We start from the raw sequence: 27,212 nt of genomic DNA on the forward strand, positions 1-27,212 counted from the left end.
ACACACTGTGTTAGGAACTTAGGATACACTCATTAACCTAACCCTAATGACAGTGCTGCAAAAGACCATTAGAACAGTGAGGCTCAGGAAAGTGAAGGACAGGGAAGCTCATTAAGTGGTATCCCAAAGCCGTACATTGGGATTTGAACACAGCTGCTTCTGACTCCAGAGCCCACAATGAATCAGTAAGCAACACTGTACTTCTTTATTAATGAATAAGAAATGGAATCTAAAAGACCTTAGATTACAAAATTAATATAAAATTAGTATAAAATATCCAGGAAATAGCTAACAGAGGACTGGGCAAAAAGTATTTGAAGAAAATTACTAAGCGTTTATGAGTGGCATAAAAGACGTCTCAATAACTAAAGATATATACTATGTTCTTGGATGAGAAATCCCACTATATGTAAAGATTTTGCTGAAACGATCTTAAAAGTTTCATGCAATTCTTCTCAAAATATTATATTTATAACTTGATGGAAAATCAGAACGGTGAGTGCAGTTAAATAAATTCCCAGGAAGGTACCTGTATTATCAGTTATCAGTCTATTATAAAGCTACAGTAATTAAAACATTATAATTCTAATGTCAAAGTAGTGTGTAGTAATAAATGCAAAATCATTAGAATATAACAGATGACTGTAAAAGACAACCTAGTACATATTACCATTTATTACATAATAGATCTAACATTTCAAATCAGTGTAAAAATGAATTGTTCAACAAGTGGTTTTTTCATTCAGAAAAAATTAAAGTTCTTCCTTACCACATAACAACATAAATTCCAGATGGATTAAAGTGATAAAAGTAAAAAGTATATAATAAGGAGCTAGAGAAACACACAGATTAATATTTATTTGCTCCCAGGGTGGGGAAGACCTTTCTAAATATAAATGGAAGACCTTTCTAAATATAAATTTAGCAATTTAAATTTCTAAATATAAATTTAGCCATAGCTAAATAAGTTTGAGACATTTAACAACATAAAAAAATAATCTTCCATGTTGAAAATGTAATAAAATTGAAAAACAAATTTCAATCTGGGAAAACGTTAACAACATATATGAAAGATTGTGGTTTTAATATTTATAAAGAATTTTAAAAAAATCAATAGGAAATAAATGCTCTTAAAATAGATGAATATATAATTCACAAAAGAAAAAATTTTAATATAAAAATAACACTTTCTTGGGCCTTCCTTGGTGGCGCAGTGGTTGGGAGTCCGCCTGCCGATGCGGGGGACGCGGGTTCGTGCCCCGGTCCAGGAGGATCCCGCGTGCCGCGGAGCGGCTGGGCCCGTGGGCCATGGCCACTGGGCCTGCGCGTCCGGAGCCTGTGCTCCGCAGCGGGAGAGGCCACAGAGGTGAGAGGCCCGCAAAACGCAAAAAAAAACCAAAAAACAAAACAAAAAACCAAAATAACACTTTCTAGTGAATAAATGTAACCAAAACAATAAAAAATTTCAATACATCTTTGCCCTTCAAATTTGCTGATAAAAGGCTATAAATCTAAAAATAACAAAAATAACTAACAAGAAAGAAAACAACTCAAAAAACAGGCAAAGGCCTTGAACGGACATTTCTACAAAGAAGATATACAAATGACCAATAAGCACATGAAATGATGCTCAACAACACTAATCAGTAGGGAAATGCAAGCAAAAGCCACAATGGGATAGCATCTCACTCCCATTAGGATAAAATAAAACCCAGAAAATAACTAGTGTTGGTGAGGATGTAGAGAAATTGGAATCCTGTTCATTCCTGGTGGGAATCTAAAATGGTACAGCCATTGTGAAAAACAGTATGGTGAATCCTCAAAAAATTAAAGATAGAATTACCATATAATCCAGCAACCTCACTTCTGGCTATATACCTAAAGGAAATGAAAGCAGGGACTTGAACAGATATTTGTACACCCAAGTTCATAGCAGCATTATTCACAATAGTCCATTGACAGATAAATTGATAAAGAAATGTGGTATATACATACAATGGAATATTATTCAGCCTTAAAAAAAGAAGGAAATTCTGACTTATACCACAACATGGATGGACCTGGAAGATTTATGTTAAGTGGGATAAGCCACTTACAAAGGGACAAACATTAAATGATTCATCATATATGAGGTACCTAGAGTTAGTCAAATTCATAGAATCAGAAAGTAGAATAGTAGTGGTTGCCAGGAGCTGGAAAAAGTAGGAGATGGGGAATAACTGTTTAACGGGTACAGAACTTCAGTCTGGGAAGATGAAAACGTTCTAAAGATGGTGAAGGTTATACAACAATATGAATGTATTTAATGCCACAGAAAACTACATTTAAAATGTAACCATTTAGGGCTTCCCTGGTGGCGCAGTGGTTGAGAATCCGCCTGCGGATGCAGGGGACACGGGTTCGTGCACCGGTCCGGGAAGATCCCACGTGCCGTGGAGCCTGCGCGTCCGGAGCCTGTGCTCCGCAACGGGAGAGGCCACAGCAGTGAGAGGCCCGCATACCACCACCAAAAAAAAAAAAAAAAAAAAATGTAACCATTTAAAAATTAGTAAGAAGGTAAATTTTATGTTATGTGTATTTTAACTTAAAAAAAAAATCCTAGGGAGATTGAATTTTACTGCCTACATATAGTGGAGATCTGAAAAGAAAGAATGAAAAAGAAACAAATTTCTCACCAATTCAGGTTGATGAGAAAGAAAATCTTACTATAGACATAAGGTGGACAATAAACAAACAAATATTTCCTTGGGAATTCATAATCATAGATCTGCCTTCACATAGATTTGGGGCTTAAATTTGTACAACACAACTTGGTCTGAGAATCCCCAAATTGAAAAAAAGTAACAAAGAATTAGGTTCTCAGGTAAGGGTGCCTTGGGGCACTTGGTGGAAGCAATCTCTGTACAGTGGACTCTATTACTGGAAGAACGAATAGTATGAGGATGTCCATTCTCTCCAAATGGATTTGTACATTTAATGCAACCCCAGTCAAAATCCTAGCAGGTGTTTTTATGGAAATTGATTAGCTGATTCTAAAATGCATAATGGAAATGTCAAGGGCCCAAAATAATCAAAACAGTTTTGAAAAAGCAAGGCAAAGCCAGAAGTCTTACTCTGCCAGATATCAAAACTTTTTAATAAAGCCATTATATTTAACACAGTGCTGTGCTGGTACAAGGACAGACAAATAGACCAATGGGGCAGAGCATCAACCTCCACATAAATCAAAAATATAGCCATCCAGTTTATGGCAAAGGTGGCAGTGCAGTGCCGTAATGAATCTTGACCCCTACCTCACACCCACAGCAATTTCAAATGGACTATAGACTTATGTGTGAAAGGCTAAGCAATAACATTTCTAAAAAATACTAGGAGATATTCTAGGAGAATACTTTCATGCCTTTGGGGTAGGCAGAGATTTCATAAGGAGAACACAAAAAGCACTAACAACCATAAGTGAGAAAATTAATAATTTGACTACATTCAGTAAGATTTCTGTTAAGAAAAGCCACAGGATAGAAAAAGATATCTGCAACACATTTATCTTTAAAAGTACTTGGGGGCTTCCCTGGTGGCGCAGCCGTTGAGAGTCCGCCTGCCGATGCAGGGGACGTGGGTTCGTGCCCCGGTCCGGGAAGATCCCGCGTGCCGCGGAGCGGCTGGGCCCGTGAGCCATGGCCGCTGAGCCTGTGCGTCCGGAGCCTGTGCTCCGCAAGGGGAGAGGCCACGACAGTGAGAGGCAAGTACTTGGATCTAGAATATGTAAAGAATTCATATAAATTTTAAAAAATGACATATAAGCTAATAGGAAAATAGACAAAAGATTTGAATAACTACTTCACAAGAAGACATTTAAATGCCCCAAAGCATAAAAACTGCTTAATTCGGGACTTCCCTGGCAGTCCAGTGGTTAAGACTCTGCCCTCCCAATGCAGGGGAGAAGGGTTTGATCCCTGGTCAGGGAACTAAGATCCCGCATGAGGCATGGCCAAAACAAAACAAAAACACTGCTTAATTCATTAGTCATTGGGGACATACAAGTTAAAACCATGGCACAATACCACTAATCACCTATGAGAATGGCTGAACTGAGAAATATAAATATATATTTATAAATATATATTTATATATAAATATATATATATTTATATATAAATATATAAATACCAAATGTTGGTGGGATGAGGATCAGATGGAACTCTTATACATTGTTGGTGGGATTACGAATTGGTACGGATGCTTAGGAAAGTTGACAATATCTACTAACACTGAACTTATGTATACCCTACAGCCCAGCAATGTTGCTCCTAGGTATACACCCAACAGAGGTGCCACAAGGAATATGTATAAGGATGGTCAAAGGGGTATAACTTCTAGCAGCCAAAACCAAGAAACAATCCAAATGTCCACCATCAATAGAGTGGTTAAATAGTGTCTATTCACACAGTGGAATTCTATATAGCAATGAAAATGAAAACTACTGCTACATGAAATGGTATAAATGAATCTCACAACATAATGCTAAGTGAAAGAAGCCAAGCATAAAAGAGTACACACTGTATGATTCCATTTATATAAAGGAAGGTTAATTTATGTTGTTAGAAGTCAAAATATTATTTACCTTTGGGAAGGCAGTGACAGAAAAGGGTATGAGGGAGATTCTGGGGTGCTGATAACATTCTATTTCTTGATTTTTGTTTTGGTTACATACTGATCAATAATTTATTTTTTGAAAATTCACTGATCTGTAATCTTGTGTGCACTTTTTGGTATGATGTTATACTTCAAAGTTTACAAGAAAAAAAAGCCATGATAGGGCTTCACTGGTGGTGCAGTGGTTAAGAATCCGCCTGCCAATGCAGGGGACGTGGGTTCGAGCCCTTGTCCAGGAAGATTCCACATGCCGCGGAGCAACTAAGCCCGTGCGCCACAACTACTGAGCCTGCGCTCTAGAGACCGCGAGCCACAACAACTGAAGCCCGCGTGCCTAGAGCCCATGCTCCGCAACAAGAGAAGCCACCACAATGAGAAGCCCACGCACTGCAATGAAGAGTAGCCCCCCACTCGCCACAACTAGAGAAAGCCCATGTGCAGCAACGAAGACCCAACACAGCCAATAAATAAAAATAAAATAAATAATAAAAATAAAAATTCTAAAAAAAAAAGCTATGATAGATCTTTCTAGAGAGCACTGTGTCAGTGAGAATAAAAGACCTTCGAAGTGTTTATATCCAGACGTAGCAATTTTACTTCCCATGAAACGAATCAGAAAAATATTCAAATGTTGATGTCTATCAGGAAGCCCGTTTAAATATTGATATTTTTTTAAAGCTTGAAAGCTGAGAAAGAATCTAAATGTACCATCAGAAGAGACTGATGAAACAGATATGGTACAACAATGACATATACCATCTTTAATACTTATCTAAGAACACAAGAGAACTGTTTATGTACAACATTAAGTAGAAGAAAAAACACAATGTGCATTTATGTATACATTATTTCAATTTTGTTTCAAGCGTGTGTGTGTGTGTGTGTGTGTGTGTGTGTGTGTGTAAAAGGAAACCTGAAAGAAATACAGCATAAAACCTAACAATCCTTATGTCTAGGTCATTGTGTGATAAATGAATTTTGATATATTCTGTGCTTTCCAGTTTTCTACATTTAGTGCTTATTACTTTTATAATCATGAAAATAACTTAATAAGGACATAGTCAACCTTATAAATCCAGCTGTATCTGAGCAACGCTTAGATTCTTTAGCACTGTGGAGGAAACAGCAGGTTACTTCGGCCAGAACCATTTCTTTGGATTGCAGTATAAATGGGAAGTGAAGAAGAGAAAGTAAATACAAATGATTCCAAGTATCTTGCCTGAAAGGGAAAATATCTTGCTTTCTTTGACATTCTGTAATTCTTTTAGTCTAGACCAGTGTTTCTCAAACTTGGCTGTACAATGAAATCACTAAGGAAGCTTTATAAAAATGCTGATTGCTGGGACCTTCACTCACAGATTTCAATTTAATCGGTCTAGCCTATGGTCTGGACTCTCCAGGGGATTTGAATGCAAGGCCAAGGTTCCATTTTCTTTCTTCTCCCCTGAGTAGAAGTTAAATTCCTTATCAATAATAGCTTCATGCAGCCTCATGGCACAGGGAGATCAGCTAGGTGGTTTGTGACCACCTAGAGGGGTGGGATAGGGAGGGTGGGAGGGAGGGAGATGCAAGAGGGAAGAGATATGGGAACATATGTATATGTATAACTGATTCACTTAGTTGTAAAGCAGAAACTAATACACCATTGTAAAGCAATTATACTCCAATAAAGATGTTAAAAAAATAATAGCTTCATATATATGTAATGGGTGAGCTGGCCACAAAGTAGGCAGTCAATAAATAATTGCTGATTGATGGACACAGAAACCTTTCCGGGAGATGCAGGGCACATCTTCACGGTTAGGAATTCCTTCTCGATAGCTTAGAAGGTGGTCCAGATTCAGAGAGAACCATCCATGAATGAGGGGACACCTTGGTCCATGGCTCCAGTGGTGCCCTAGGTGGCTTATATCAACCTTTCAAAATCAAAGTAACATGCTGGTGAGTCTATGGCTAATCTTCTTGGGGATGCAACATAGCTAAGATGAAATCTCACTGCAGTCAACGTATAACTTAAAGTGCAAAGGGAGGAAAACACAGTCATACTATTGGAACGTCATTTTTGATTATTGAAATTCTTCCAGTGATGACATTTGTGATTGGTCAGTAACAGAATCATCTAATTTGAAGCAGGAAGAGAAAGTAAACAACGCTTTATGCTTACAAATGCTTTCAACAAGTATTGGGTGTTTTACCTATTCTCAGGCTTTACAAAAAGCCATGCCAATTGGGGATTAGCATCCCCATTCTAGATTTTAGGAAGCCGAGGCTCAGAGAGGTTAGGCAGCTTGCCCAAGGACACAAAGATGGCAGCTGATAAGAAATTTGACCTCTTGTTTATTTGACCTCAAAACCTACAATCCCTTCATAACATCAAAATGTGACTTTGTGTCATATACGTGATGGCAAAGGGCATCCATACAAAACTTCATGTTACACCTTAGTAAGATTGCTATGTTGTCAATAAGTTAGTAGGAGAAAAGACATTCATTGCAGTAAGGGATGCTGAAACATGAAATTTTTCGTAGTATTCAATGGTCTCTGTCAAGCACTTAGAAAAAAAATTAAGATTGTGGTCTTTCTGGGATAGTTAGTGGAAAGATACAGGGGTGAGGTTCATTCGTAGCTTTCAAACTCTTTCAACTTGACTAATTTTATGAAAAACAAAACCACATAAACTAGATTATGACTTGTGCTTACCGGAATTTACTCTGAGGAAATTGTGCTGAGGTATCCAAGGTCCAAGACGGGGACCTTCTTAGACTATTGGCAGTAACTACCTGTGTGATCTTAGGCAAGTCACTACCTCTCTCTGGGCCTCGATTTACTCAACAGAGAAAAAAAAAAGGGAGGGGATATTTAAATAACCTTTGAAGGCTATAACCACTTTATTAAGCTGGTATAAACTATGGATCCTTTCCCCAGACAATGCACATATACGTGTACACGAGAAATTCTGAAAGTTCTGGTTGTTCACAGATATTCCAAAGACAATTTGTGGACCTTCAAAGAATATACTGACCCTTGATTTAAAACACCTGGAGTATGTGACAATGGGATTGTAGTCATGTTAACAAAAAGAGCCCTTATTCTTTAAAGATGCATCTGGAAATATTTACAAATGAAATGCTTTGAGGCTTGGAACTTGCTTTAAAATGATCCAGTGTGCATGGGGAGGGGTGGGGGTAGTGCTGGGGGTAACAGATGAAGCAAGATTGTCCATGAATTGATAATTGGTGAAGCCAGGTGATTAGGTACATGATGGTTCCTTATAGTATTTTCTCTGTGTTGAAATTTTCCATAATAAAATAAATTTACACAATAAAAATTATCCATAATTTTACAAGTACCCAGAATAGATCATCTCCAGTGTTTCCAGTTCTAATATTCTATGATTTAGCATTCCAAAGAATCTGCAGAAATGGATTTCCGGAAACGTTTTACGTGCTCAGGGCATTGAATCATTATCATTCTTCTCTAATGGACCCTCTAGACCAAAGGGTTTGCTGTGGCCCGGTTTTCCAGATGGTTCTGTGATATTCCATTTAATCACTTCCGTAAATATACTTTTAGGGAACGAGTAGCAAATTCAAATGCAAAGAATCTGTATAAGAACTGGGCTTTAATCATTTCACATGCTAATGTGGCTCAATTTATTTTCAAAGATTTCTTAAGATGAGAAGACCAAAATACAGTTGCAAATGGCTTTTAGTAGCATATAAGATACTTGGTTAGGATGTTAGGTGAAACAGTACAGGATGTAAAACAGTACACAGGCATGAGAGATGGCTGCAGGCGGTTGACGACTTGTCTTCCAGAGCCATGCCGCCTGGGTCTCTGTCCTTGCTGTGTCACTCACCTAACTACAATTGTGGGGAAGTCACCTAACCTTTCTGAGTTTCTGCTTCCCTATCCATAGAACAGAAATAATAGGAGAATCTCCCTCACACGGTTATTATGAAGGGTCAAGTTGCGCCTGACAGACCAAGCACTCAGTAGATGCTCACCATTGTTCTCTCAACTGTGTAAATATAAAAATCAATGAGGGCTTCCCTGGTGGCGCAGTGGTTGAGAGTCCGCCTGCCGATTCAGGGAACGCGGGTTCGTGCCCCGGTCCGGAAAGATCCCACATGTCGTGGAGCGGCTGGGCCCCGTGAGCCATGCCCGCTGAGCCTGCGCGTCCGGAGCCTGTGCTCCGCAACGGGAGAGGCCACAACAGTGAGAGAGGCCCGCGTACCGCAAGAAAAAAAAAAAATCAATGAAAAGAGGCAAATATACAAACAAGATATCAGTAGTTGTCTCTGAACTGGACCAGTGGGGAATTTTTAAAACTTTTTTTCAGGACTTTTCAAATTTCCAGAGTATTTGTTACTCTTATCATGAGAGAAAAAAGTTATTTTAAAAATGTGTAGTGAAACCTAACAATCAAAACAAATCAACATATATAACCAAACAGAAACGGACTCACAGATACAGAGAATAAACTAGTGATTGCCAGAGGGGAGGGAGGTGGGGGGAATGAGTGAATGAGGTGAAGGGGATTAAGACGTACAAACTACTAGCTATAAAATAAGTAAGTCACAGGGATGCAATGTACAGCACAGGGAATGTAGTTAATAATATTATAATAACTTTGCACGATGACTAATCTAAAAAGACATTGAATTGCTAGGTTGTACACCTGAAAGTAATACAGTACTGTAAGTCAACTAGGCTTTAATAAAATAAAAGAAAAAACTAATTTTAAAAGTCTTTCTTGAGAAAGTTTACTGTCCAGAGGGGCTGAACCATTCTGTCCCACACGGTATTTTGACGAACAAACCACTTCAGAGGAGAGTAAGGTGGCATGACTCCATGTCCACATTCTCCTACCAGAGGCTCATCCTCAGGGTGGAGGATCCTTGTTAACGCCAATAAGCTTTCAAATGTGGCACTGCTGGTGCAGAATAAATAGAGCCTGCCTCTACTCCTGTTTCATGCCATCCTAATGTTCCCTTACCATACCCCCTCCACGTCATGAGTTTAGCCTTTTTGAGAAGCATGGGCCCCTTGGAGAGTATCAAAAACACTATACCCTCCCAAGATGTCACCTTCAGGCACACCATTTTGCATTCAATTTCTTGGGGTTCATGGGCCCCCCACAGTCCATCTCCACTGATTAAGAACACCTAAGCCATGACAGCAAATTTAGGAATGTATAAATACACTTTGAGAAAAATTGACGTGTGCAGATCCAAAACCATAAACCAGATAAGTTGGTGGCTAATGACGGGTATTACATACGTAGGTTTTGCTTTGCCAAAGAATTTACATTAGGATATCTATAAATAGCAAGCCCGTACAGTGTGTTTGAACTGTGCTTCTGTATAAGCAAATCCTAAGTGCTTTCCAGAACATACCTACTGCAGAGCAACAGGCCCAATTCAAAAAGTTGAATACTAGTTTCACTCCTGAGTTTAGCTGCATTCATTTACAGTATTCTAGATCACCTCTGAAGTGGCCACTACCCCATATCACTTAGGTGAATGAAGGTCAATGATGGACATCGATGAGACAGCCAGAAACTTCTGGTCGGAGGGGTAACGGTTCATGTGTATGGGTTGTGAGATGGATTTGGAGTGAATCATCTATGGTGAGATGGACCCCATCTCCTTATCTCAGGAAGGAAAAGGGTAAACATGGATTGAGTCCTTACACCGTACTGGGATGTATAGTCCTTACACTGTACTTACTATGCCTCACAATGATTCTGGAAGGTGGGGTTTTGCCCCCATTTCCAACTGCGCTTTAGAAAAGTTGACACACATATTTCAGGTCAGATATTTATCAAAAAAATAAAATAAAGATAATGCAAAGCTCTTTGTCTTGGATTAGCATCTCTGATGGTTAACTTTTGAAGGCTGGGGTACACACAGTGGGTAGCATCACTTAAACTGAGAGCCACTTAACTGTGCTTTTGATCCTGCTGATTTGTCAATGGCTTCCAGGGATGTGTGTGAAGGGAGATAAGGATGGGACTCTTCTTTGCCCCATCTGCCCTGCCCTCCAGACTGGCATCCTCCTTTCCTTCGCTCCTACACAGGAACTGCCCCACATTCCAAAGACATCCAGGGAACACAAAAGGAGATCTGGATAAAGAGCCAGGAGTCCTGCCCTTAAAAAATCCATATAACTACAAACTCCATCTTATGGTTTTCACTCCCGGCTGAGATGCCATTTGGCATCGCACAGCTAGCAGCCGCATTTTACTTTATCCTCTTCCAAGATTTCCAAACATGTGCCTGGCACCCACGAGAGTTTCAGAAGAAGTGTACCAGTGACAGAAGTGCTGCGGGGTTGGTTTTGTGTATGTCAGTGTAACTCTCATGAAAGCAAGTGTAAGTCCGAGGATTAACTTCCACAAGAGCAACATCAACTTTCCCGAGAACGCATCATTTCCCTAGTTTTTCTGAAATGAGCTGTATCTGAGGTTACGGATGAGCCCTGTTAAGCAAAGGGTCTCAGACCTTTGGGATACAGGCAAGCCTCTGCTGGTCCGCAAGTGCCCCAGCTTTTCTGGAGGAGTATCCCAGAAAAGCTGTTTGTCCCTCAGCCTTCAGAAGCCACCTAATATTTACACATGCTTTGGTACATGCAGGTTCAAAGCACAGAACAACCACGCCACCACCACCCAAGAAAGCTATCTGAACCCGGAGTCAACTGAATTGCGGGTGCTCGCAGGGTGCAAGCCCTGCGCAAAGCCCCAGGGCTGTGTGGGCAAGAAAGCTGGGTCTCCAGGGATGTGGTCCAGCATAGCTATCAACGAGTCCTGCCGTACATTCAAGTCTCAAGGGAGGTACAGTCCTTGAGAGGAACTGGGGACGCGTCTCTGACTCTGGCGCCAGCGCCAGTAGAGAGGAAACAAAGGTGGACAGAGGAGAGAAGGAGAGTGAGTTTGTATCCTCTCGGGGCAAGCGTGCGCGGTACCTTGGATTCCTGGCTGCCGGTGGATGCAGGAGAGGGCGGTTGTTCGGCGTTCGTCGTCTCCTTGGGCAGCCCGTCCACGCCGTCCTCGCGGGCGCCGCTCGGGGGGATCATCTTGGCGGCGCGGGAAAGGTGTTGGGCTCCCGGAGGAAGAGCGAGGCTAGCCTCCCTGGGGCGCGCCCTCCCCGCCGCGGGCCGGCTTGCTCAGCTCTGGAGGCCGGGGACTCCCATCCTCGCCGAGGCGCCGACGCACCCTCCTTCGGCCTCGCCCCCGCCCCGGCCCTGCCCACCTCCCCGGCACCCCCGCGGGCAGGGGGAAAGCGCGCCGCCCCACCGCGCCCGCGGCCACCTCGCGGGGGACCGCACAGTCGTGACTGGGCTCGGGCTGGCCCGCCCCCCGGAGAAGAGGGGCGGGAGGTGGCTCCGGGGCGGGGCTGCGCGGGCCCCCGCGGGGAGCAGCGGGGCAGAAGTGGGCAGCGCCCTCGGGAGGCCCTCCGGGGAGGCTGGGCGCGCACAGCACGGTCGGGGAGATGCTTTCGGAAGTAGACGGAAAATTCAGACCAAACGCCCGAATGAATGATCCAGCCGGAGAGACCACCTGCGGCAACTCCCTCCTGCACCCTGAGAAACATCGACTCTCAGGGAGCCGGTGACTTAGCCAAGTTATTTATAGGGTTCAGTGACGGAGGAAGCAGAGCTGGAGTTCCCTGGCCTGAGGGCGCTCCTCTTTCCTCGGTTCAGTTTTGGACTAAAGCAGGGGAATACTGCAAAATGTGGATGTGTCCTAGTTTTGTTGTGCATTTATGTGCTAAGCCGTCACACTTTTTACCGTATTTAATCCTCAGAGCCACCTTAGTAGGCTAGGTATTATCAGTCGCATTTATAGATGAGAAAACCGGGAGGCTCAGTAATTTGCTCCAAGTTTCTAAACTGTAAATGGTGGAGCTGGGATCTGAACCCATTTTGGCGTCAAAATCCATGCTTTTTGGACTGTGGAGCCGTAAATCTAGGCCAGATCTTCATAGCTGAGGAGCAAATGGGTGTTGCAGTATAGCAAGGATGTCAGGGCTGTTTGCAGAGGGGCAAACCAGTACCTACGCCTTAGTAGGTCTTTCGGAAACAGAGAGATGGCCCCATGGGATAAAGGGGCAGAAGAACCCAGTATCTTCTGAAGAAAAACTTCAGTGTGCAGGGAAAGGAAATACATCTGGATTTTTAAAAAATAAATTTATTTTATTTATTTATTTTTGGCTGCACTGGGTCTTTGTTGCTGTGCATGGGCTTTCTCTAGTTGTGGCGACAGGGGGCTTCTCTTGCTGCGTAGCACGGGCTCTAGGCGCACGGGCTTCCGTAGTTGTGGCACACGGGCTTAGTTGCTCCGCGGCATGTGGGATCTTCCTGGACCGGCACTCGAATCCATGTCCCCTGCATTGGCAGGCTGATTCTTAACCACCGGTCCACCAGGGAAGTTCTATATCTGGATATTTAAAAGCCTTCACCTCCCCACCCCAATACAAAACGCCTTAATTTTCCAACAGGAAACTACAAACATGTTCAGATTTTATTTAATAGCTATAGATGTTTGCAAGGCCAGCTTCACGGTGTTAGCAAATGCAAGTTCTTGTGCCCAATGCACAGTAAAGCCAAACAAACTGAAAAATCGGAGTTTGGAGCAGAGAAAGGTTTATTGAAGGGCCATGCAAGAAAACAGGTGGCTGTTCGTGCCCCCAAACCCTCAAACTCCTCGAAGGGTTTCAGCAAAGCACTTTTAAAGGCAAGATGAAGGAAGGGCGTGGTTAGTTGTTGCAAACTTCTTAGTGTAAGAATTCTTTGTTCTTCCAGCTATCCACATAGGTCAGGATGTTCCTGTAAACCTCTAACAAGGCAACCATTATTCTCTGTTTTGCAACTTTTTATTGCTATATGGAAGGACTCTTAGAGGTCAGAGAATAGTCTATGCTGTATCTTTTAGGCTATAGACAACATTCTTTTACAAAAGGTGCAGAGCCAGCATGACTAAGTGCAGACAACAGAACACAAAGGTTGAAGTGAAAAGGAACAGATGGAATATGGAATCAGATTTTCCTTCCCTATTACAATGGGTATGCAACCTGTGCAGTCACACAGGGCCCTGCACTTGGGTTAATGCTCTTCTGTCACCATCTTGAAATTCTTGATACTTTTTGAGCAAGGGGCCCTGCATTTTCATTTTGCACTATACCCTGTGAATTATGTATTTGGTCCTGCATGTTTGCCCTAGCTCATGTCCTTTGGAAAAAACAAACCTATTACTCTTTCCATCCTGGACATCAAGTTGAAAGCTTCTGTTCTAAGTGACGGCCTCTTACTTGGCCCTTGGATCTGAGTGCTCTAAATACCCCTGTGACCCTTAGCCTCTCTTATGACTAGGCCATACTGGCTAACATGATGACTACAGCTTTTTCCTTCTCAAAACACAATTCTTGTTTGCTCAATAGAGACAAAATTGTTAACAGCCAAAGTCACAACAGTAACAGCACACAATGGCAGGAGCAGCAGAATCAACACATCTTTTTTTTTTTTTTTTTTTTTTTTTTTGCGGTATGCGGGCTTCTCACCGTTGTGGCCTCTCCCGTTGCGGAGCACAGGCTCCGGACGCGCAGGCTCGGCGGCCATGGCTCACGGGCCTAGCCGCTCCGCGGCATGTGGGATCTTCCCGGACCAGGGCACGAACCCGTGTCTCCTGCATTGGCAGGCGGATTCTCAACCACTGCGCCACCAGGGAAGCCCAACACATCTTTTTTTAAAAAATAAATTTTATTTTATTTATTTATTTTTATTTTTGGCTGCATTGGGTCTTTGTTGCTGTGTGCGGCCTTTCTCTAGTTGCAGCGAGCGGGGGCTACTCTTCGTTGCGGTGCATGGCTTCTCACTGAGGTGGCTTCTCTTTGTTGTGAAGCACGGGTTCTAGGCACGCAGGCTTCAGTAGTTGTGGCTCGTGGGCTCCGTAGTTGTGGCTTGAGGGCTCTAGAGCGCAGGCTCAGTAGTTGTGGCACTCGGGCTCTGTAGTTGTGGCTTGAGGTCTCTATAGAGCACAGGCTCAGTAGTTGTGGCACTCGGGCTTAGTTGCTCCGCAGCATGTGGAATCTTCCCGGAGCAGGGCTCGAACCCGTGTCCCCTGCACTGGCAGGCGGATTCTTAACTATTGCTCCACAAGGGAAATCCCAGAATCAACACATCTTTATCAAGTATGTATTTTGTACCAGACATTGTGCTAGAAACTAATGATACTGCAGAGAGAAAACAGAGATTAAGACTGTTCTCCTGGAGTTATGTGGCAGCCTGGATGGGAGGGGAGTCTGGGGGAGCATGGATACATGTATATGTACAGCTGAGGTGCTTTGCTGTGCACCTGAAACTATAACATTGTTAATCGGCTATACTCCAATATAAAATAAAAAGTTAAAAAAAGGAAAAGACTGTTCTCCTGGAACTTTGAAACTGGTGAAAGATACAGATTAATTAAATCACACACACACACATTTTTCATGAACTGTGATAAGGAACAGTACAGGACTCTAATGAGTGTGTACAGATGCAGGGTCTGAACTAGTGTGGGACCAGAGAGGGGTTTCCTGAGAAAGTAAAGCCCCCAGGGTCCATGGAAAATTACAATCTTAGTGGTCAAGCACATTGTGGCTTATAACAAGACATATTTCATCTTTGGATTTTTTTTTTAAGAATTGAAGAGCAGCTGTAAGATGTCATCTTTCATTTTAGTAAATGCTTAGCTTTGATTAACAGTAGTCATTCTCCAATAACGTAAGTTTCAACATGGTCCCCTTGAGGGAAATGTTAAAGGAGCTAGTACATCTTTCCTCCTCACTGCAACCCCATCCTAGTAACAGAAATCCTTGGTCTGACAAATAATAGCTACCTTTCCTAGGAAATTGTGGAATTACCTGTAGCTGCCAAAACGAATCAAGCCTTTCCTCGTGTGTTGCTTTCACATAAATCCCTTTCCATCTCATCTTTTGTTATTTAGCTAACTTCTTTTGTTCTTCAAAACACATCTCCAAACATTTAGTACTCTTGAAGTCTCCCTCCTGGACTCCTTTAGTCTGATTTAGGTTTCCAAACCAATGCCGTGTTCTCATGCCATCCTTCTCTGAGTAATAAATGACGAAGTGGCCTGTCCTCCTATGGGCTCTGAGCTGCACTAGGGCAGGACCATGCCGTGCTCATCTTGTTTCCTCTGCCTCTAGCTGCTGGTGAAAGGAGTCTGCTTTCATAGCCTCCGAGTTCTGACATGCCCTAGGCATTAGTTACTCCATGTGCCCTGCACACTCTGAATGGAGAAAGACCCTGGATGCTTCTAGAAAACAGTATGATTTAAAATCAAACAAACTCCTAGATATTGAGGATTTTGTCTTTATTGGCTTAAGAGAGGACCTTAAAATGAGAGTCATGCTGTCTGTGAAAGGGGAGTTCACTGGTTTGGGGAGGTAAGGGGTCTGCAACAAAGGATGTTAGGTCCACAGCTTGTCTCTGGGAATGGGAGTGCAGGTGGACAGAACACTGCTTTCTCTCATTCTGTGGGGAGAGGGCTGCTGGCAGAAGGGGATGGCACTGTATTTGTGTAGGATGCCCTGAGGCTTGGGTCACAGGCATTGCCACCTTGGGACCTAGGCGACCATGCCTGACTCCAAGTCCTGGAGTGATGAGAGTCACCCCACATTGTCATGAAAGCCGGCCCTGACCTGGTATTAAGGGGACATTGATATATTGGCAGTGATGCCCAGAGGACAGTGGAGAGGACTGATGGTCTCCATGTACTGGAGTTAGTGGACGGTGATTCCCAGAGGTCACCTGATAAAGTGCTGACATCCCTGAGCAGAAGTGCACTTTTTCATGGCTCTGTGTGAGATGTCCCTTGAGCACTCCCAGTGATGCTGGGGTAAGACCTCACAGAAGACTGGAGGTCCTGCATTAGAAGCTGTGGTGACATTTCAGCCATGGGTGTCAAGATGACCTCATTTCTATAAGAGGCTGGGAAATTCAAGTTGCAAATAATTATCCTAAGTCTTGGGACTAGGGCAAGACCCTGTGATTTTTGTAGCTTCCCTTCATCGTCCATTTCACTCTGGTTACTGGTTAAATATCAAGCCAGCAGAAGTGTGAGGTGTGCAGAAATGTATCTTCACAAACTTGAACTTGATGTTCCCTCTCCTGGTTTATTTACTCATTCATTCGTTTGTAAACAGACCAAAACCCTCCTCCTGACTATATGCAACTGCCTTTTGCAGTAACACTGGTGAGCAGAAGAGTATATGATGCTTTCAGCCCCCTCTCATTGCTCTGCTCCAAGTTTGGATAAAAAGACTGGACTTTCATTCTATGGAGTTTGGCTTCTTCTAGAGCCATTTAATAAAAACATACTATCAAGACTAATTAACTAAAACAGCCATAACTATGAAGGGTACAAAAAAGAACAACAAGGAAAAGGGAAAAGGGAGGATCATTAGAATGTCCAGGGGGTGGAGAACTGACAAGGATAAAGGAGAGAGGGTCTCAATAAAGGAGTGGTTCTCCATGTCTGATGCATCCGAGTCATCATGGGTAATGAGACATATGAAAAGGGCATAGAGTTTGGCAATTAGACTGTTGATAATAACAATGGCTAACATATATTGGGCTTCTACTATGTTATAGACATTCTCTATATGTTATTTCATTTAATCCCTACAAAACCTTAGCAAGATAAAGATAATTATCCTAGGTTCCACAGTGAGCATGGCATTTGAACTCAGATATATCCTGCTTCTGGGCCAAGTTTTGGCTCTGCTCTGCTGAACCCAAAACACTGGCAGAACCCAGATCTGGTGAAGAGGCCACAGGTCTTAAAGGGAAGGAATGATGCAAGTTGAGAGCCAGAGGCATAATGAAAGGCACGGGAAGAGTCCTCAAAGAATGAAGTGTTGCCCACTCCATTCTTTTATCTTAAGAGTAAATAATAACCACATCTACATTTTGAAAGGAATAGCCAAGAAGTCAAGACAGACTAGGCATTCAGCCTGTAAAGGAGGGCCAGGAATTCCAGCATTAATCCTCACCTTCTGGCTGCCTTGTTTGATGCACCTGCCTTCAAGCCCAGAGAAATCAGGGGCTTTGTCCAAAGTCTTACAGCTAACAAAACAACAACAACAACAACCCCTACTGTGAGCAACTGTGAATGCCTGTCTGCAGCCCTCACGGCAACTCTGGACTGGTCTCTCCTCAGAGACCAGACAAAGTGAATCATTAAATTTGGAGACTCATATTGTCAAGGTGAATGAGATCCAGCTGAAGCATCCTCACCTTGTTTCTTCTAAGTACCAACCAACAAGAATAACAGCAACATGAATAGTAGATAAGATTTGGAGAGCACCGTTTGGCTGCATTGGAATCGTCTCCCCCTGTAGGTGCCTGGAAAAAGGCACAAGGTCCATGCCTCACGTAGCTGCTTTCTGGTTAAGATCTTCCTTTTTCTCTAAAGACGGCATGCGTGGGCTACTTCTAGTTGGTTATTATCTCAGTGAGAAGAGAGCAACTTTAATCTTTATTCTACATTGAGTGGAAAGGCCATGAACTTGAACTCCAAACATCCCAGCTCTCTGCTCACAAGCAATGAGATCTCAGACAATCGGTTTGATCTCGTTCAGCCTTGGCTTCCTTGAGTCCAAAACGGTGTAATAATCCCTATTTCAATGGATTTCTATAAGTATTAGAGGATTAAATGCCTGGTTTTGATATTATTATTAGCCATATGATTTGGGTCATCTATATTAGCTTTGAGTTAGGTTTTCTGTTCATTTCCAAAACAATAGCTTTACCATTATTCAGGCAGTATTCAAAAAGAATAGTGAAGAAAGTAAGAACCTTCCACCACCTATTGGTAATAACTATTAGCATTTTGGTAAGCCTCCTTCTAGAAGCACATGCATATATTGGTATATATACAATTTTTACATGTTTATTAGAGTATAATTGCTTTACAATGTCGTGTTAGTTTCTGCTGTATAACAAAGTGATTCAGCTATACATATACAAACATCCCCATATCTCCTCCCTCTTGCGTCTCCCTCCCACCCTCCCTATCCCACCCCTCTAGGTGGTCACAAAGCACCGAGCTGATTTCCCTGTGCTATGCGGCTGCTTCCCACTAGCTATCTATTTTACATTTGGTAGTATATATATGTCCATGCCACTCTCTCACTTCGTCCCAGCTTACACTTCTCTCCCGTGTCCTCCAGTCCATTCTCTATGTCTGCGTCCTTATTCCTGCCCTGCCGCTAGATTCATCTGTACCTTTTTTTTTAGATTACATATATGTGCGTTAGCATACGGTATTTGTTTTTCTCTTTCTGACTTACTTCATTCTGTTTGACAGACTCTAGGTCCATCCACCTCATTACAAATAACTCAGTTTTGCTCCTTTTTATGTCTCCATTGTATATACGTGCCACATCTTCTTTATCCATTCATCTGTTGATGGACACGTAGGTTGAATCCATGTCCTGGCTACTGTAAAGAGCGCTGCAATGATCATTGGGGTGCATGTGTCTTTTTGAATTATGGTTTTCTCAGAGTATATGCCCATTAGTGGGATTGCTGGGTCGTATGGTAGTTCTATTTGTAGTTTTTAAAGGATACTGTTCATACCATCCATACTGTTCTCCATAGTGGCTGTATCAATTTACATTCCCACCAGCAGTGCAAGAGTGCTCCATTTTCTCCACACCCTCTCCAGCATTTATTGTTTGTAGATTTTTTGATGATGACCATTCTGACCGGTGTGAGGTGATACCTCATTGTGGTTTTGATTTGCATTTCTCTAATGATCAGTGATGTTGAGCATCTATTAATCATGATATATCTTAAATGACGCTCCTAGAAGTAAGCAGTAAGACTGATGTTCAAAACACAGAACAGGAACACCCGCATAAACACCTAATAGCTCCTGTTGTTTATCCATAAAGCTTTGCACTTATTTTGAACAATGTTCTAAAAGCTTGTAGACTCATGCTGGGGACAAATGAATCTCAAAACTTCTCTTTACAATGTTTTCCAGGGAGGGGTTATATTACTGCTTTGTCCTTCTGCCTTCTGTAACCCTCTGTGTTCCTCCGAGAGCTCACTCGGCAGCCCTGAGCCATCCATCAGGCAATTGACAATTGGCCTGGAAAAGATGACTCAGGCCTTAAGACTTAAACACCATTTTTTTCCCTCCATAGCCGAGGCAAACTTACCCATAGAGCCTGGACTTAGGAAACATACCTATGTTTCATCTGTCTTTTTTTCTTTTTAAAAATTATTTATTTGTTTTTGGCTGCGTTGGGTCTTTGTTGCTGTGTGCGGGCTTTCTCTAGTTGCGGCAAGTGGGGGCTTCTCTTGCTGTGGAGCACGGGCTCTAGGCATACAGGCTTCAGTAGTTAAAGTATGCGGGCTTCAGTAGTTGTGGCTCCCCGGCTCTAGAGTGCAGGCTCAGTAGTTGTGGCACTCGGGCTTAGTTGCTCCATGGCATGTGGGATCTTCCCGGACCAGAGCTCGAACCTGTGTCCCCTCCATTCGCAGTGGATTCTTAACCACTGCGCCACCAGGGAAGTCCCTCATCTGTCTTTATTCTTGCAGAGTTGGCCAGAAAAATGGGAATTTTGCCTCCTCAGTTAATAATGATAACTTATTTGGTGCAGGGTACAGTGAGAGATGGTATCAATGGAGCTGTTATTCAACAAACCTTTGGAGGTAGTTGTTGTTTGCATCTTTCTCCCCTGTTTCCTCCTCTAAATGCAAGCTGCGAAAACACCTAAGTCTACCAAGTAATGGCTAAGGACATTAAGGAAGGCCAGGCTGGCTACTAACTACTGTGTGGAATCACTGAGTTCCTTACCATGCAGTTAGACCTGCTAATGTATACAATGAGATAAACACCCAGATTTTAAATAAGATCTGCCCTATTTTACCACTTGCTTTCTTTAAACCCTTATCTAGTAAGTCACCATATCTTCTTCCTTCTACCTCTTATGTGGTCATGGGGGTAAGGAGTTATTATTCAGCTTAAGATATTTGAAATCATTACAAAATAAGGTAGAGATGTCTAAATAAATGAAGTCCTTAATTGATTCACTGATTTATTTATCGACAGTTGTTGAGACCTGCTATGTACCGGGCACTTTATTAGTTCCAGCATATTCCCTGACCCAAAGAAAAATCTAGCTTAAAAAAGAAGGCAGAACTGGGACAAAGAGTAATCCTGTGTATGAAGAGCAGGCTGTAGGAACCAGGGGAAGAAAGAGCTAATTCCAATGAGAAGCAAGGGGGAAGATTCACCAAAGGAAAGAAAAAATAATATTGGAAGGTAAAGTTGCAGTTTTCCAAAAGGAGCAGAAGAAGGTCATCCTAGAGATGAGGTGAGCACCCAGTGCCTGATACACCAGGATGAAGACTTCTTGCTATTCTACCTAAATACTCCAAAGTCATGTGGCTGACAGGGTCTTGGTGCTCCAGCCGGGTGACAGGCCTGTGCCTCTGAGGCTGGAGAGCTGAGTTCAGGACATAGGTCCACCAGAGACCTCCCAGCCCCATGTAATATCAAACGGCGAAATCTCTCCCAGAGATCTCCATCTCAACACTACGACCCAGCTCCACTCAACATCCAGCAAGCTACAGTGCTGGGCACCCTATGCCAAACAATTAGTAAGACAGGAACACAACCTCACCCATTAGCAGAGAACCTGCCTAAAATCATAATAAGGTCACAGACCCCCCCAAAACACACCACCGGATGCGGTCCTGCCCACCAGAAAGACAAGATCCAGCCTCATCCTCCAGAACACAGGCACTAGTACCCTCCACCAGGAAGCCTACACAACCCACGGAACCAACCTTACCCCTGGGAGCAGACATCAAAAAAAAAAAAAAAAAAAAACAGGGACTACGAACCTGCAGCCTGTGAAAAGGAGACCCCAAACACAGTAAGGTAAGCAATATGAGAAGACAGAGAAACACACAGCAGATGAAGGAGCAAGGTAAAAACCCACCAGACCTAACAAATGAAGAGGAAGTAGGCAGTCTACTTGAAAAAGAATTCAGAGGATCCAAAATCTTGGAAATAGAATGGAAAAAATAAAAGAAACATTTAACAAGGACCTAGAAGAAATAAAGAGCAAACAAACAATCATGAACAACATAATAAATGAAATTAAATATTCTCTAGAAGGAATCAATAGCAGAATAACTGAGGCAGAAGAACAGATAAGTGATCTGGAAGATAAAATAGTGGAAATAACTACTACAGAGCAGAATAAAGAAAAAGGAATGAAAAGACTTGAGGAAAGTCTTAGAGACCTCTGGGACAACATTAAATGCAACAACATTCACATTATAGGGGTCCCAGAAGAAGAAGAGAAAAAGAAAGGGACTGAGAAAATATTTGAAGAGATTATAGTTGAAAACTTCCCTAATATGGGAAAGGAAGTAGTCAATCAAGTCTAGGAAGCACAGAGAGTCCCATACAGGATAAATCCAAGGAGAAACATGCCAAGACACATATTAATCAAACTCTCAAAATTAAATACAAAGAAAAATTATTGAAAGCAGCAAGGGAAAAATAACAAATAACATGCAAGGGAATCCCCCATAAGGGTAACAGCTGATCTTTCAGCAGAAACTCTGCAAGCCAGAAGGGGTTGGCAGGACATATTTAAAGTGATGAAAGGGAAAAACCTACAACCAAGATTACTCTACCCAGCAAGGATATCAGTCAGATTCAACAGAGAATTCAAAGCCTTTCCAGAAAAGCAAAAGCTAAGAGAATTCAGCACCACCAAACAACCTTTACAACAAATGCTAAAGGAACTTCTCTAGGCAGGAAACACAAGAGGAGTAAAGACCTACAAAAACAAACCCAAAACAATTAAGAAACTGGTAATAGGAACAAACATATCGATAACTACCTTAAATGTAAACGGATTAAATACTGCAACCAAAAGACATAGACTGGCTGAATGGATACAATAACAAGACCCGTATATATGCTGTCTACAAGAGACCCAGTTCAGACCTAGAGACACATACAGACTGAAAGTGAGGGGATGGAAAAAGATATTCCATGCAAATGGAAATCAAAAGAAAGCTGGAGTAGCAATTCTCATATCAGACAAAATAGACTTTAAAATAAAGACTTTTACAAGAGACAAAGACGGATACTACATAATGATCAAGGAATTCATCCAAGAAGAAGATATAACAATTGTAAATATATATGCACCCAACATAGGAGCACCTCAGTACATAAGGCAAATGTTAACAGCCATAAAAAAGAGGGGAAATCGACAGAAACACAATCATAGTAGGGGCCTTTAATACCCCACTTTCACCAGTTGACAGATCATTCAAAATGAAAATAAATAAGGAAATACAAGCTTTAAATGATACATTAAACAAGGTGGACTTTATAGGACATTCCATCCAAAAACAACAGAATACACTTTCTTCTCAAGTGCTCATGGAACATTCTCCAGGATAGATCATATCTTGGGTCACAAATAAAGCCTTGGTAAGTTTAAGAAAGTTGAATTTGTATGATGTTTCTTTCCCAACCAGAACACTATGAGACTAGATATCAGTTATAGGAAAAAAAAATGTAAAAAATACAAACACATGGAGCCTAAACAATATGCTACTAAATAACCAAAAGATAACTGAAAAATCAAAGAGGAAATCAAAAAATACCTAGAAACAAATGACAATGAAAACATGACGACCCAAAACCTATGGGATGCAGTAAAAGCAGTTCTAAGATGGAATTTTATAGCAATACAATCCTACCTCAAGAAACAAGAAACACCTCAAATAAACAACCTAAACTTACACCTAAAACAATTAGAGAAAGAAGAACAAAAAATTCCAAAGTTAGCAGACGGAAAGAAATCATAAAGATCAGATCAGAAATAAATGAAAAAGAAAACAAGGAAGCAATAGCAAAGATCAACAAAACTAAAAGCTGGTTCTTTGAGAAGATAAACAAAATTGATAAACCATTAGTCAGACTCATCAAGAAAAAAAGGGAGAAGACTCAAATCAATAGAATTAGCAATGAAAAAGGAGAAGTAACAACTGACACTGCAGAAATACAAAGGATCATGAGAGATTACTACAAGCAACACTATGTCAACAAAATGGACAACCTAGAAGAAATGGACAAATTCTTAGAAGAGCACAACCGTCCAAGACTGAACCAGGAAGAAATAGAAAATATAAACAGACAAATCACAAGCACTGAAATTGAGACTGTGATGAAAAATCTTCCAACAAACAAAAGCTCAGGACCAGATGGCTGCACAGGTAAATTCTATCAAACATTTAGGGAAGAGCTAGCACCTATCCTTCTCAAACTCTTCCAAAATATAACAGAGGGAGGAACACTCCCAAATTCATTCTATGAGGCCACCATCACTCTGATACCAAAACCAGACAAAGATGTCACAAAGAAAGAAAACTACAGGCCAATATCACTGATGAACATAGATGCAAAAATCCTCAACAAAATACTAGCAAACAGAATCCAACAGCACATTAAAAGGATGATACACCATGATCAACGGGGGTTTATCCCAGAAATGCAAGGATTCTTCAATATATGCAAATCCATCAATGTGATACACCATATCAACAAATTGAAGGAGAGAAACCATATGATCATCTCAATAGATGCATAAAAAGCTTCTGACAAAATTCAACACCCATTCATGATAAAAATCCTGCAGAAAGTAGGCATAGAGGGAACTTACCTCAACAAAATAAGACAATCCCGCAGCCAGCATCGTTCTCAATGGTGAAAAACTGAAACCATTTCCACTAAGATCAGGCAAGACAAGGTTGCCCACTCTCATCACTCTTATTCAACATAGTTTTGGAAGTTCTAGCCACAGCAATCAGAGAAGAAAAAGAAATAAAAGGAATCCAAATAAGAAGAGAAGAAGTAAAACTATCACTGTTTGCAGATGACATGATACTATACACAGAGAATCCTAAAGACTCTACCAGAAAACTACTAGAGCTAATCAATGAATTTGGTAAAGTAGCAGGATACAAAATTAATGCACAGAATATCTCTTGCATTCCTATACACTAATGATGAAAAATATGAAAGAGAAATTAAGGAAACACGCCCCTTTACCACTGCAACAAAAAGAATAAAATATGTAAGAATAAACCTACCTACCTGTGACAAAAGACCTGTATGCAGAAAACTATAAGACACGGATGAAAGAAATTAAAGATGATACAGACAGATGGAGAGATATACCATGCTCTTGGATTGTAAGAATCAACATTGTGAAAATGACTATACTACCCAAAGCAATCTACAGATTCAATGCAATCCCTATCAAACTACCAATGGCGTTCTTCACAGAACTAGAACAAAAAATTTCATAATTTGTATGGAAACACAAAAGACCCTGAATAGCCAAAGCAATCTTGAGAAAGAAAAACGGAGCTGGAAGAATCAGGCTCCCAGACTTCAGACTATACTACAAAGCTACAGTAATCAAGACAGTATGGTACTGGCACAAAAACAGAAATACAGATCAATGGAACAGGATAGAAAGCCCAGAGATAAACCCACACACCTATGGTCACCTTATCTTTGATAAAGGAGGCAAGAATATACAATGGAGAAAAGACAGCCTCTTCAATAAGTGGTGCTGGGAAAACTGGACAGCTACAGATAAAAGAATGAAATTAGAAGATTCCCTAACACCATACAGAAAAATACACTCAAAATGGATTAAAGACCTAAATATAAGGTCAGACAATATAAAACTGTTATAGAGGAAAACATAGGCAGAACATGCTATGACATAAATCACAGCAAGATCCTTTTTGACCCACCTCCTAGAGAAATGGAAATAAAAACAAAAATAAACAAATTGGACCTAATGAAACTTAAAAGCTTTTGCAGAGCAAAGGAAACCATAAACAAGACCAAAAGACAACCCTCAGAATGGGAGAAAATATTTGCAAATGAAGCTAATGACAAAGGATTAATCTCCAAAATTTACAAGCAGCTCATGCAGCTCAATATCAAAAAAACAAACAACCCAATCCAAAAATGGGCAGAAGACCTAAACAGACGTTTCTCCAAAGAAGATATACAGATTGCCAACAAACACATGAAAGACTGCTAACATCACTAATCATTAGAGAAATGCAAATCAAAACTACAATGAGGTATCACCTCACACAAGTCAGAATGGCTATCATCAAAAAATCTACAAACAATAAATGCTGGAGAGGGTGTGGAGAAAATGGAACACTCTTGCACTGTTGGTGGGTATGTAAATTGATACAGCCACTATGGAGAACAGTATGGAGGTTCCTTAAAAAACTAAAAATGGAACTACCATATGACCCAGCAATCCCACTACTGAGCATATACCTTGAGAAAACCATAATTCAAAGAGTCATGTACCACAATGTTCACTGCAGCTCTATCTACAATAGCCAGGACATGGAAGCAACCTAAGTGTCCATTGACAGATGAATGGATAAAGAAGATGTGGCACATATATACAATGGAATATTACTCAGTCATAAAAAGAAATGAAATTGAGTTATTTGTAGTGAGGTGGATGGACTTAGAGTCTGTCATACAGCGTGAAGTAAATCAGAATGAGGAAAACAAATACCGTATGCTAACACATATATATGGAATCGAAAACAACAAAAAAATAGTGGTTCTGAAGAACATAGGGGCAGGACAGGAATAAAGTCGCAGACGTACAGAATGGACTTGAGGACACGGTGAGGGAAGGGTAAGTTGGGACGAACTGAGAGATTGGCATGCACATATATACACTACCAAATGTAAAATAGATATCTAGTGGAATCAGCCGCATAGCACAGGGAGATCAGCTCGGCGCTTTGTGACCAACTAGAGGTGTGGGATAGGGAGGGTGGGAGGGAGATGCAAGAGGTATCGGATATGGGGATATATGTATACATATAGCTGATTTCACTTTGTTGTACAACAGAAACTAACACGCTATTGTAAAGCAATTATACTTCAATAACGATGTCTAAAAAAAAAAGAAGAAGGTCATTCTAGGCATGTTAAGTTGAGTATACTTCTCTGCTTATATTTTCTGTGGCTCTTTATTTTATTATTATTACTTTGGGGGTAGTGAAGGGACCTGGAATTGTCACCATCAATTTTTGCAATTCTCCTTTCTCAATGAATTTGTTTTAGTCACTGTCCCAATATAACCCAATTCTCACTCAAAATTCCCTTCCTTCAGTGACACCCACTATAATGTTTTTAAAGTATATATCTTATATATGTACACATACTAGAAAATTATGTGCAGTTAATTTGTGTATGAGTGTTCTAAATTGCATAAAACATTGCACTGTAGCATATTTTCTCTTTCTAACTTATTTCAGGAAACACAGTTTGATTTTTTTTTAAACTAGATTAAAAGTAAAATATGTAAAAATCAGTTTAAATGGATGAAGACCAATGCTGTTGAATGTATTCTCTTTCATTGTTGTATAGAATTCGATTGTATGAATCT

General features: G+C 41.2%; 1 protein-coding gene across 1 annotated transcript in view; it reads right to left on the reverse strand.

Annotated features, from left to right (window-relative positions):
• Positions 1–12,043, reverse strand: part of STAC (SH3 and cysteine rich domain) — a 104,255-nt gene extending 92,212 nt beyond the window's left edge. Inside the window, exon 1 of the mRNA XM_059077392.2 lies at positions 11,620–12,043. Coding sequence (XP_058933375.1) covers positions 11,620–11,730 — 111 coding nt within the window. The 5' untranslated portion in view covers positions 11,731–12,043. The remainder of the gene's footprint in view (positions 1–11,619) is intronic.
• Between the last annotated feature and the right edge of the window lie 15,169 nt (positions 12,044–27,212).

This window comes from Kogia breviceps, chromosome 10, assembly GCF_026419965.1.
Source record: "Kogia breviceps isolate mKogBre1 chromosome 10, mKogBre1 haplotype 1, whole genome shotgun sequence".
Taxonomy (NCBI): domain Eukaryota; kingdom Metazoa; phylum Chordata; class Mammalia; order Artiodactyla; family Physeteridae; genus Kogia; species Kogia breviceps.